Here is a 12,783-nt window from a genome sequence, read left to right as displayed (position 1 = left end):
GAAACCTGTTGGAATCTTGTAAACCACGATCAAATCTCCCTTCAAACTCCGGTCCTCCCAGGAAAATGACCCCAGCTTCTCCATCCTCACCCTTGTAACTAAAATCCCTCATCCCTGTAATCGCTGGAAAACTCCTCTCTATCCTTTCAGGGACAAAACTACGTTTTTCCTTCAGATGAAATTTTCCAGTGTAATCTCCATGTTTGTCCTTTTCCAGAGTTACTGAAATATTTCATGTGAATAAATGAAATAGATCCTTCCTTTTCTTGGCAGGAGCCTATGGGACTGCAGTCCTATATCGGAAAAAGGATGACGATTCACTGGTCATATTGAAGGAAATCAATATGCATGAACTAAACCACATTGAGAGGCAGAGAGCAATGAATGAGGTCTGTATTTAGCGCCAGTATATTTGACTGACTGTGCCATATACAGTTATAAAGCTACTGAGATAAGGACCATGCTGAAAACAATGTAAAGACTTCCATTAATATAGCACCTTTTACGGCTGCTGAATGTTGCAAAGCACTTTAATGTGATTGAAATGGAATTAAAGTTGTAAATGTTTTTAAGTGTCGTTGCAATGTAGGAAATATGGCTGCAGATTTGCACACACCGAGCAACTAGTTTGCTTTTGTGGTAATTGATTGAAGGATAACGTTGATTAGGACACTGGCAATTCCTCCTCCCATTTTCCCTCAAAGTCATTGCAATATAGGATCTCATTATGTCCCTGTGATAGGGCAGATGGGGTTGCCGTTTAACATTTTTTCTGAAAGTTGCCAACCGCAGTCAATACCCTCAGTACTGCACTGGTTTGTCAGGTTTTGATTTTTTGTTTGCAGGTTCTGGAATTAGACCTGAACCCACAATGGCTCAGAGGAAGAAGAGCTGGGCCAGTAGCTGACAGGGAAGAAAGTATCGAACCAGATTTTCTCACAGTCTTCAGAAGCGCATCATCTGGTCTAAACAGCGATCTGGAACCCACAAATTTCGGAGTGCATCTAATGGTGCACCCTTCCCAGAGGTGGTCTTCCCACCTCAGCATTCGCTGTCCCGGATGAGTTCCCAATGCTGTCAGCCCTATCAGGGAACCAGAAGTTCCATACCTTCAATATCCCACAGGGAGTAGTGGGTGCTGCTGAGCCAGGTTGGAAGCTGAGAAAGCATCTCAACACAGAGGCTCCTTTGGAAGCATGCACGTGCATTAGAAGTTCTGAAGGGGGGAAGTGGGGTGAAGCCATTGCATTCCTCTCAGAGTAAGAAGGGAGACCCCAAAGCAGGTGTGTTGACTGGGCCTTGAGTGCCCCACTTACCCCCTCCCCCTTCCTTTTGTAACATGGAGCCTTTTGTTCCAATGGCCTCCTGACCTTTCATTGTGATAGCAGCTTCTGCACACGAGAGGAAACTACTCCATCAGTGCTCACAGTCCTGGACATGATTGGGCATTTGATTAGCCACCTGACTGTGTAACCCAGACAGTCGATCTGAGTCCTCGCCTACACACAGGAAACACCCTCGATGGTAGGTATGGGTCAGGTGCCATCCCAATGTAACAGCCACAGTTTCCTGCCCCAAATCACATGACATAGCCTGGAAAATTCAACCTGTTGCATTTAACATAATATTGGTCTGACCATATGATTTTCTGTCAGTGAGTCCTTGGCCATGTAGCTTTTATGGACTGAGTGTGTAGAACTCCTGCCCTGAACCTATGGTTCTTTGTGGGTGAACATATGCAGTTCTTAACCCTCAGGCTCCTTATGAGTCAGTGTATAATGTAACTGATGATGCTTTGTTTTCTCGTATCTCCTCTGCTGTAGGTGAAAGTGCTTTCAATGTTGGACCACCCCAACATAATCAATTACTATGACAGCTTTGAAGAGGATGGTGTGCTGATGATTGAAATGGAGTATGCAGACGGGGGCACACTGGCACAATACTTGGCGCAGCAGGTATACAGGGAGATACTTGGGTTTGGTGTTGTGAGGAGAAAACTTCTCAAAATAAATAGTTCAAGGAGGCTTTTGTAAATGAGAAGGAGCATTAGTTTTGGTTTCGTTTTGATCAGTGTCATGATGTCATGTCATCAGTGGCCCCTTGCAGATGAAGATGACTCTTTTCCACTCTCAGGGTGAGTCCTTCGGTTGCTGTACAGACCGTTGCGGCTACCACAGGCTCTGTTTCACTTGGGGCAGCTGGTGGTCATGGGAAGGGGTGTGTGGGATGTTGGTATGGCAGCACACTCCTTTCGCTGTCTTCTCCTGGCTTCCATTTTTACTCGAAGACATGTCTCAAGGTGCTTGATGCCTTCCCGGATGCTCCTTCACTTTGGATGGCCTTGGGCCACTGATTCCCAGTTGTTGGTCAGAATGCTGCACTTCACCAGTGAGGCCTTGAGGGTATCGTGGAAACACTTCCTTTGTCCACCTGGGACCCTCCTGCCATTTCTAATATCGTGATGTAGAATAAGTAAAACGCACTGATCATAAAGTGCAGAAAAATTGCTGCGATCTGTTTGAATTACCTTTGCTAGAGTGATTCTGGAGAACACTTGAGATATTTGCTCGTTTGACAAGCTGTCACAATGAGAGAATTCATCAAAGGTAAAACATCTGGTTAAGTAAAGCTCAGAACTGTCCATTCTGCACTTATTCAACTTTAACGTCACCCTTCTCACTCTTCATTGAAGGTTCTGTATGATACTAATGCCCTCTGCCTTTTGTTAGACAGTGTAAAAAGCACAGGATGTAGATCAAAGCCAGCTAGTTACACTATTGTCCCTCGTTCAAAAGCGCTGTCTGACTTCTACTACCTTCTGTTTCTAATTTAGCTCATTGTATTGCCATGCATATGGAGCCTATTCTCAAGCCTTCTGAAAATATCAGCTCATTATCTCCATGGTCCTTGCTTTAATTTCTCCACAAGTTAATTTTGAAATGCCTTTATTGGTCCTGACCTGAAACATCAACTTTCCTGTTCCTCTGATGCTGCTTGACCTACTGTGTTCCTCCAGCTCCACACTGTGTTGAAATTAAGTTAATCAGAGTGATCCTAGATTTTCACTTCTAAGCTTTGGGGTCAGGGTGTGTCTCCCTACAACACCCTTCAATCTCACTAGACTGTAGCAGAATTCACATCGTGCTGACAGTACCTGATTTGATGAGCCAAACTCTTATGGTGTGGCATTCTTTAGTCTGTAGCAAGGATGCTTTCACAATCCTGAGAAGGTTAAATGCCTTTTTGCTTCAGGGTCAGGAGTTAGAAGAGCAGCAAATTCTGAATCTCTTTCATCAGATGGTGGCCGCGATCTCTTACCTCCACAAACACAACGTGCTGCACCGAGATCTCAAGACAGCAAACCTTTTCCTTACCAAGAAAGGCGAAGTGAAGCTTGGTGATTTTGGGGTGGCCAAGGTGATGACGACAGGAAGTGAAGCACATACAATCTTGGGTGAGCTTTGTTTCAAGCAACTGGTGGACAAGGAAAGTTGTAAATGTGTGCTTGAGTACAACAAGGTATGGGATAGGTATTAGAGTGTGGGTAAGAGTTGGGCATTTGGCCTCGGGTAAGAGTTGAGATAAACAGGTACGATAGGAATACATTGCAGATAGAGACAATATAGAAGGGGTGGGCAATGATGGCTGCAATTAGTTGTGATATGTGCTGAGATATTACAAAGAATGTTTTGCATATATGTGGTATGTTTACATATATGTTGAAGTCTGGCAATAACTCAAATGTTCTGCAGGGATGGGCATCTTGAAGGCATGCAATATCTTGAGCTTTGCAGGGAGATGTAACCCCCAGTAACAGATAAGTGAATAGGTATAAATAAAGAAACATTGGACTTTTAAGTATGATACTTTGGCAGTGTATTAGGTCCAAGGAAATAAAAAGCATGCCACACAGGAGAATGCTCAAACCAAATGTGAGTGACTATTGGTGGCATGTATGTAGAAGGTATTGCATTAATATGATTGTTTGTCACCACACTTCCGGGAGTGAACAACTCTCCCAGTTACTTAAATGTTAAAGACTCTGATGCCAGGTCAGTCTATCTAATTGACACTCTATTCTGTGTAGGTACTCCCTTTTACATCTCCCCAGAGATATGTGAGGGAAAATGTTACAATGACAAATCAGATATCTGGTCACTTGGTTGTATTCTTTACGAGATGGCATGCCGTCAACGCACATTTGAAGGTAAGAGATATGAGAAAATAATGACTCAATGAAATAAAAAACAATAGCTGCCATATGGTAAAATAAACCACGGGTCTTACAGAATACAGCGGTCTTGTGGCACCGTGACTTGTGTCCCTGCTTCTGAGCTAGAGGCTCTGGGTTTGATTCCCATTCAGGACTGGATTACCATGGAAGATCCATTCATAATGTGGTCGAGCAGGTTGATTATCAATCCATAACAATTCCAAACATCTCTGTGATAAATTTCTATGATCATTCCAAACCTTTCCTGGCTTAGATGGGTCAGAGGGAGATGGTTCTGGGTGGGATGCCACGAATGTCGGTATGGATTTGTTGGGCCGAAGGGCCTGTTTCCACACTGTAGGGAGTCTATGATTATATGGAAATATCCTGGCCATCCACAAAACAATGAAAACACTGTTGGACCCTGGAGAACGTTGAGGTGAAAATAGATATGTTAGTACCTGGATGTGCTCCTGATCTTTCCGTACATTGAAACGCATTATAAGAATATCCCAAGAACGTGACAGAGGAACTCCATTAAGATCTGTACCAACAAAGAAACTGAGGGAAAAAATATGATCTAAATTCATTAGAAGGGTACTGTTAATATTGTAGTTCAGATTTTAAGTGTCAGAATCGTTTTTACTGTTAACATGATGATGAAGATGATAAGAAAGCATGAGATAACAAGGTGTAGAGCTGGATGAACACAGCAGGCCAAGCAGCATCAGAGGAGCAGGAAGGCTGATGTTTCGTGCCTAGACCCTTCTTCAGAGAATTCCTTTCTGAATTCAGAGAATTCTTTTCTGAATTCAGAGAATTTTCACCCCACCAACCTCCGGATACTCACACACCACCCCACCAACCTCCAGATACAACGCATCATCCTCTGACACTTCCGCCATCTACAATCCGACCCCACCACCCAAGACATTTTTCCATCCCCACCCTTGTCTGCTTTCCGGAGAGACCACTCTCTCCGTGACTCCCTTGTTCGCTCCACACTGCCCTCCAACCCCACCACACCCGGCACCTTCCCCTGCAACCGCAGGAAATGCTACACTTGTCCCCACACCTCCTCCCTCACCCCTATCCCAGGCCCCAAGATGACTTTCCATATTAAGCAGAGGTTCACCTGCACATCTGCCAATGTGGTATACTCCATCCACTGTACCCGGTGTTGCTTCCTCTACATTGGGGAAACCAAGCAGAGGCTTGGGGACCGCTTTACAGAACACCTCCGCTCGGTTCGCAATAAACAACTGCACCTCCCAGTCACAAACCATTTCCACTCCCCCTCCCATTCTTTAGATGATATGTCCATCATGGGCCTCCTGCAGTGCCACAATGATGCCACCCGAAGGTTGCAGGAACAGCAACTCATATTCCGCTTGGGAACCCTGCAGCCCAATGGTATCAATGTGGACCTCACCAGCTTCAAAATCTCCCCTTTCCCCACCGCATGCCAAAACCAGCCCAGTTCGTCCCCTCCCCCCACTGCACCACACAACCAGCCCAGCTCTCCCCCTCCACCTACTGCATCCCAAAACCGGTCCAACCTGTCTCTGCTTCCCTAACCTGTTCTTCCTCTCACCCATCCCTTCCTCCCACCCCAAGCCGCACCTCCATCTCCTACCTACTAACCTCATCCCACCTCCTTGACCTGTCCGTCTTCCCTGGACTGACCTATCCCCTCCCTACCTCCCCACCTATACTCTCCCCTCCACCTATCTTCTTTTCTCTCCATCTTCGGTCCACCTCCCCCTCTCTCCCTATTTATTCCAGAACCCTCACCCCATCCCCCTCTCTGATGAAGGGTCTAGGCCCGAAACGTCAGCTTTTGTGCTCCTGAGATGCTGCTGGGCCTGCTGTGTTCATCCAGCCTCACATTTTATTATCTACACCTTGTTCTCTCAGATTCTCCAGCATCTGCAGTTCCTACTATCTCTACGATAAAGCATGTTGTTTTTTGTACATCTTCAATCATTCTCAAGTCATTGTGGGACTTTTTTGTCAAAAGGTGTTTTTTGTTTGCAGTCTTGTAAAATATTCAGCATCTTGGTTAATAATCTCACCAAATGCAGGTTCACTGGTCAGTTAACTCAGGATTGAGGATATGAAAAAGGCACATCAAAGCCCATGGTCTTACTGTTTCCTTTTCTTTTATAGGAACTAATTTGCCAGCAGTGGTGAATAAAATCATGAAGGGCCAATTTGCTCCAATCACTGATAAATACAGTGCTGAGTTTAAAGCCCTTGTGATGGACATGTTACAAAAGGAGCCTCAGTAAGTTGCAAATGTATTTGATTTCCTGGTGATTAGCTGGAGAAAATTCCTCTGAAAGTGATAGCTTTCCTCCCCTGTGGCTGCTGATTTCAGCAATCATTTCATCAAGGCTGTTCAGAAGAGGAGGGAGACAGAAAGCGGGAAACTATTAGTTAGCCTATGATCTGCCATTGGGAAAACGCTGCAATCTATTATTAAGGAAATAGTAGAAGGACATTTGGAAAACCATAAAACAGTCAGGCAGTGTCAACATGGTTTTACAAAAAGGCAGTGTTTGATGACACCCACAACCACAAGCAGCTATGTGTGTTCATTCACTCGGGAACCCACATGCACACGATTCATAACACAGTACGTCATCGTGTACAATTTACATCATCTGATGTTGTGATGCAAATGCACTGCTGCGCATGCACCGGGAAGCAGGCGCGATTTTGGAATGGGGCTAAAGGTGGAGAGAGGGTATGCAGGACAGGGAAGGAGTGCCCTGGATTGAGGAGGGAAGAGGGTCCAGAAGCTGGGTGGAGACTGGGGACAGTTGACAAGAAAAGCCCAGGCTCCCAACTCACCATCTTCGACAGTCAGAGACTTTTTCCCAGGGCAGAAATGAGTATTACGAGGGGCCATAATTCTAGGGTGATTGGAGGCCGGTATAGGGGAGATGTCAGAGGTAGGTTCTTCACACAGAGAGTGGTGGGCATGTGGAATGTGCTGCCGGCAGTGGTGGTGGAGTCAGATACTTTAGAGACTTTTAAACAATTCTTGGAGAGGCACATGGAGGATAGTAAAATGTAGGGTATGCAGGGTTGTTTGATCTTAGTAGGATAATAGGTTTGGCACAATATTGTGGGGCGAAGGGCCTGTACTGTGCTGGACTGTTCTATGTTCTATGTTCTCCCACGATCCCACAGCCTTACTTCCACCCACACACCCGTCTGGTTTTCTCCCGGGTCCCAACACAAGTATTGATCTACCACACCCCTCTTCCCCCACCTCAAGTTCCAATCACCCCCTGGCCAGTGGCCCCAATCTCCCGAGGTTCCAAACTTGCCCACCCCCTCTTCCTAGGTCCTGATCTCTCCCTCCCCCTCCAGCCCTAATCTCTCCCACTTCTCTCTTCCCAAGTTCTGATCTCTATCCCTTCCCCTCTTCCCAGTTGCAATCACTCACTGTCCTACAGCTCAATCTCTCCCTGCCCCATGGTCCCAATCTGCCCAGGCCCTAATCTCTCCCAGCTCCCTCTTCCCAGGCCCTGATCTGTCCCAGCCCCCTCTCCCCAGGTCCTGATCTCTCTCTCCCTGGGCCATGTCCACCTGAAACAGTTTGTATGTGCTTGCACAGTTTGAAGTGATGTATAGCGCACATGTGCTGATGTCAGGAGATGCAGCCTTTACAAAATAAATATGTTTGAGAAATGTATAAGCTTGCTTTGAGGATGTAGCAAACAAGATAGATGAAGAGTAACCAGTAACTGTAGCGTATTTGGATTTCCAGAAGGTATTCATTAAAGTAGTGTGTAAAACATCATGGCACAAGTGCCCATGGCGTCACAGATGATGTATTAACATGAACAGAGGATTGGCTCACTAACAGGAAACAGAAGTAAGATCAATGTGTTATTTTCAGACAAACTGTAACTAATGGATTAGTGCTGAGGCCTTAACTATTTACGACGTATCATAATAATTTAGTTGAATGGACCAGGTATGCTGTAGCCACACTTATTGGTGATATGAAGATAGAAGAAAAGCACATCATAAGGATACCATTAAGTATCTGCTAAGTGGTATAGATAGGAGTGGGTTGAGATGATGGTACAGTGATAATGATACTGGGCTGGTAATCCAAAGGACCAATTTAATGCTCTATCGTCATGGATACAAATCCTACCAGGGATACTGGTAGAATTTGAATTCAATTAACACGTCTGCAAAGTAAAGCTGGTTATCGTATAGCTATCATTTGTTGTAAAGACCCCTGGTTTATTAATGTCCTTACTGATCTGGTCTACATCTGATTCCAAAGCCACAGTAATGTAGTTGACACTAAATTTCCCTCAGAAGTCGCACAGCAAGCCATTCAGTTTAAGGGTAGTTAAGGATACATAACACGTGATTCCCACATCTCGTGAAATCATTCTTTTAAAACGTCCATTTAGTGACTGGGGGGAAATTAGTCAATAGGTATAATTTGAAGTTGTTCACTTTAGTGCAAAGATTAGAAAAGCTGGTTATTATTTAACCAGAGAGAGACTGCAGAATGCTGAGGAATGGAGGGATCTCACCCATTCCAATACACAGGTACAGTGAGTACTTAGAAGGCATGTGAGCAGTCAGCCTTTAATGCAGTGGGGGCTGGAGTATAACATTAGGGAAGACTTGCTACAGCTGTATGGTGGATACTGGAATGCTGTATCCGGTTTAGGTCTCTTTTTTTTTAAGGAATATTGCACTGGAGGCAGTGCAAGATGGTTTACTCTTGTGAAGAAAGAGGTTATTTTTTGAGGAATGTTTGAACTGATTGAGGCTATACTCACAGAGACATAGAGATATACAGTTCGGAAACAGACCCTTCAGTCCAACACATCCATGTCAACCAGATATCCTAAATTAATCTAGTCCCATTTACCAGCATTTGGCCAATATACCCTCTAAACCTTTCCTATTCATATCCCCATCCAGATGCCTTTTAAATATTGTAATCAGACCAGCCTCCAGCACTTCGTCTGGCAGTTCATTCCATATATGCATCACTTGCAACGTGAAAAAGTTACCCCTTAGATCCCTTTTATATTCCCCCCCCCCCCCCACTTTAAACCTACGCCCTCTGGTTTTGGAGTCCCCCACTCCAGGGAAATGACCTAGACTATTTACCCTATCCATGCCCCTCATGATTTAACAAATCTCTATAAGGTCATCCCTCAGCTTCCGATGCTCCAGGGAAAATAGCCCCAGCCTATTCAGCCTCTCCCTAAAGCTCAAATCTCCAATCTGGCAACATCCTCGTAAACTTTTTTTGAACCTATTCTAGTTTCACAACATCCTTCCTTTAGGAGGGAGACCAGAATTGCATGCAATACTCCAAAAGTGACTGAACCAAAGTCCTGTAAAGCCACAACATGAACTCCCAACTCCTATACTCAATGCACTGACCAATAAAGCATACCAAATGCCACCTTCACTGTCCTGTTGACCTGGGACTTTGCTTTTGTAGAAGTATGAACCTACACTGCAAGATTTCTTTGTTCAGCAACTATTCTCAGGACTTTACCGTTAAGTATATAAATCCTGCCCTGATTTGCTTTTCCAAAATGCAGCACCTCACATTTATCTAATTTAGAGTCCATCTGCCAACCCTCACCCCATTAGCCCATCTGATAAAGATCCCATTGTACTCCAAGGTCACCTTCTTCGCTGTCCACTACACCTCCAATTTTGGTGTCTTCTGCAAACTTACTAACCATACCTCCTAAGTTCACATCCGGATACCTGCACTCACCTATCACCATCCCACCTACCTCCCCCAGCACCAACCCCTCTCTCTCTATTTATTCCTGAGCTCCTTCCCCCTACCCATTTCTGAAGAAGGGTCCCGACCTGAAACATCAGCTCTCCTGCTTCTCTGGTGCTGCCTGGCCTGCTGTGTTCCTCCAGCTCCACACTATGTTATCTCTACCTCAAGGATTGTTACTTTTTGGAATTCTCTACCCCAAAGAGAGTGGAAGTTGGGTCATTGAATATATTTTGATTAACAAGGGAACTAAAGATAATGGGGGCAACTAGGAAGTAAAATTGAGGCCATAGTCAATTCAGCTGTGATCAGTTGAATGGTAGAGCAGTTGTGAGGAATCCAATGATCTGGTACTGCTTCTATTTCTTTTGTTCTTATGATGATAGATCCTGCAAGCATTGTCAACTGCCAACAAACATCACTTATAATGTTCTCCTGTGACTTTCTATCTCACCAATGTTGTATTGCACCATGGATCTAACAGAGGCTTCAGGAGAGTCAGTGATATCAAGGAATCTTGTACTGATGTTAGATTTCCTGCATACCTTGTGTACAATAACAAATTGCGATGTGGCCACATGGAATCTGCATCACTGATTTACACACACACACACACACACACACACACACACACACACACACACACACACACACCAGCATGCTTTGGGTTTTCACATGGTTGGTAAAGAGCTTCGCTACAAAGTATTTGTGCAGAGATTTGTTAGCTGAAGTGGCAATGGTCTTCATCTCTTCCATGGTGTATACAGAACTGATAATGTCACGGTCCGTTTACTTATTACTTAAAATCATTCTGTAACGGTTGTGAGGAAGGTCAGCTGGTTTGTCTCTCTCTCTGTTGTGTGTGGTACGCATTTTGGGCTTTTTCTGTTCTGAATTCAGCAACCTCATGACCTCAATGGACAATCAGTTTAACAAAGCACAAGATTGAGAATTGGCTTCCTTCCAAGGAATGGTGAATCATAGAATCCCTACAGCACAGAAAGAGGCCATTGAGTCTGCACTGATCCTCCAAATAGCATACCACCCAGATCCACCTCCCTGACCCTATCCTCATAACTCCACATTTACCATGACTAATCCCCCTAACCTGCATATCCGGAAACTCTCTGGGCAATTTAGCATGGCCAATCCACCTAGCCTGCACATTTTTGGACTGTGGGCGGAAACCGGAGCATCCGGAGGAAAGCCATGCAGATAGAGGGAGATTGCACAAACTCCACACAGACAGTCATCCAAGGGTGGAATTGAACCCAGGTCCCTGGCTCTGTGAGACAGCAGTGCTAACCACTGAGCCACCGTGCCACCCAAACTTTTTCTCCAATTATTTATTTTACTGTCATTCTGCTACGTGGTATTCTTCCTCCTTCTCTCCTCCTGTCTAGCTGTCTTCCAGGGTTATTGTGGGCGAGATCTTCACTGAGACTAAGCTTGTGCCTTTCACTTGGGTTAGGTATCGGCCTTCTGCTCATGAGCTGTTACATCTTCGCCTCCCTGAAGTGATGGCAAAGTACAAAGAAACTCCAGAGTATGAGGAAGAGCCAGAGACAGGCTTTCAACACAAGCTGAGTCAAAAGCGAAATAGTCACACAATTCTTTATTATTTATACATGCGTGATCTGGAACTTCGCCCCATTGAAGGACTGCCTACAAAGATTAAAATTAGACAGGTAAGTGTAATTAAAACTTCCCTAATGATTTTATTTTTTATTATTAAAACAAAATTTACTTTAACACCGGGCTTAAGGGTTTCGACTTTCTATCTCTCTCCTGGTGATGCTTCAGTGATAGTAGGAACTGCCGACGCTGGAGAATCTGAGATAACACGGTATGAAGCTGGATGAACACAGCGGGCCAAGCAGCATCAGAGGAGCAGGAAAGCTTGACGTTTCCGGTAGGGGCCCTTTTCTGAAGAATGGTCCCGAACCGAAACGTCAAGCTTTCCTGCTCCTCTGATGATGCTTCAGTGGACCTGATTGAGCAGTGACTTAGCATAGAGACTGACAGTCTGCTTCCCTCAATGAAACTGACACCCCAGAATAGTTCAGGAGGCTAGAAACCCCATCTTATTGAATGGACCTGAACTAAGGGCAATGGAAAGTTTACAGTTTAGCACATGCCTAAATATGTTACATCACTGTAGTAGAAACATTTACAATGGAGACTTGGAGTTACCTTTTTGGGATTAACCCCAAAATCATGCTGAATATGGCAACCTTTTAGCCAGTGTCAAGTTACATCCATGTATCTATATTTCATGAAAATACATCCAAATTTCAATTAGACATCAATGAATATAAGCCGATCATAATCAGGGTAAGCTGTCAGGAAGGTGAATATCACCACTGTACATTGCTTCATAAAGTATGATAACTTGCGTTTTAACTTGCTTTTAAATTAGCAGGCACTACATATTTAGAAACATGCGATCAGGCAGCTTTATCATTTTTAATGTTACCTCTACTTAAAGACACAAGCCACTGTGAGGATAGATTAAATGTACCAATCACAAAAAGAAATTGAAGAGATTACCAGTCGATAGTGAGATGGTCCTCGTTGTCAGTGCCGATTTGGTTGCCTCACACTGAGGCTGATCTAATGAAGGAGCCTCACTAGTTAGTCGACTGGCAGCCACATTAAAGTATCTGATCCACAAAAAGGGAAGGAAAGCTAAGGAAAAAGCTACTTCAGAGAATTCATGCTTCAAACTTGTGTGGCCAGATCCCTGATGACTTCATAATGAATAATAACATTT

At 44.4% G+C, this 12,783-nt stretch overlaps 1 protein-coding gene across 4 annotated transcripts in view; it reads left to right on the top strand.

The window, feature by feature from the left end:
* The window catches only part of LOC125467089 (uncharacterized), an 84,929-nt gene that overhangs the window by 12,586 nt on the left and 59,560 nt on the right, over nucleotides 1-12,783 (top strand). For 3 of the 4 annotated variants that reach the window (XM_048562508.2, XM_048562505.2, XM_048562506.2), the window contains 6 exons: nucleotides 274-389; nucleotides 1,824-1,955; nucleotides 3,253-3,454; nucleotides 4,088-4,207; nucleotides 6,383-6,500; nucleotides 11,482-11,698. In XM_048562508.2, the coding sequence (XP_048418465.2) occupies nucleotides 274-389; nucleotides 1,824-1,955; nucleotides 3,253-3,454; nucleotides 4,088-4,207; nucleotides 6,383-6,500; nucleotides 11,482-11,698 (905 nt within the window). The remainder of the gene's footprint in view (nucleotides 1-273; nucleotides 390-1,823; nucleotides 1,956-3,252; nucleotides 3,455-4,087; nucleotides 4,208-6,382; nucleotides 6,501-11,481; nucleotides 11,699-12,783) is intronic. The other variant, XM_048562507.2, reaches the window with a different exon arrangement.

The sequence above is a fragment of the Stegostoma tigrinum genome, chromosome 33 (assembly GCF_030684315.1).
Source record: "Stegostoma tigrinum isolate sSteTig4 chromosome 33, sSteTig4.hap1, whole genome shotgun sequence".
NCBI lineage: Eukaryota > Metazoa > Chordata > Chondrichthyes > Orectolobiformes > Stegostomatidae > Stegostoma > Stegostoma tigrinum.
The sequence above is the reverse complement of the archived record's forward strand: the minus strand, read 5'-3'. Positions and strand labels throughout refer to the sequence as shown.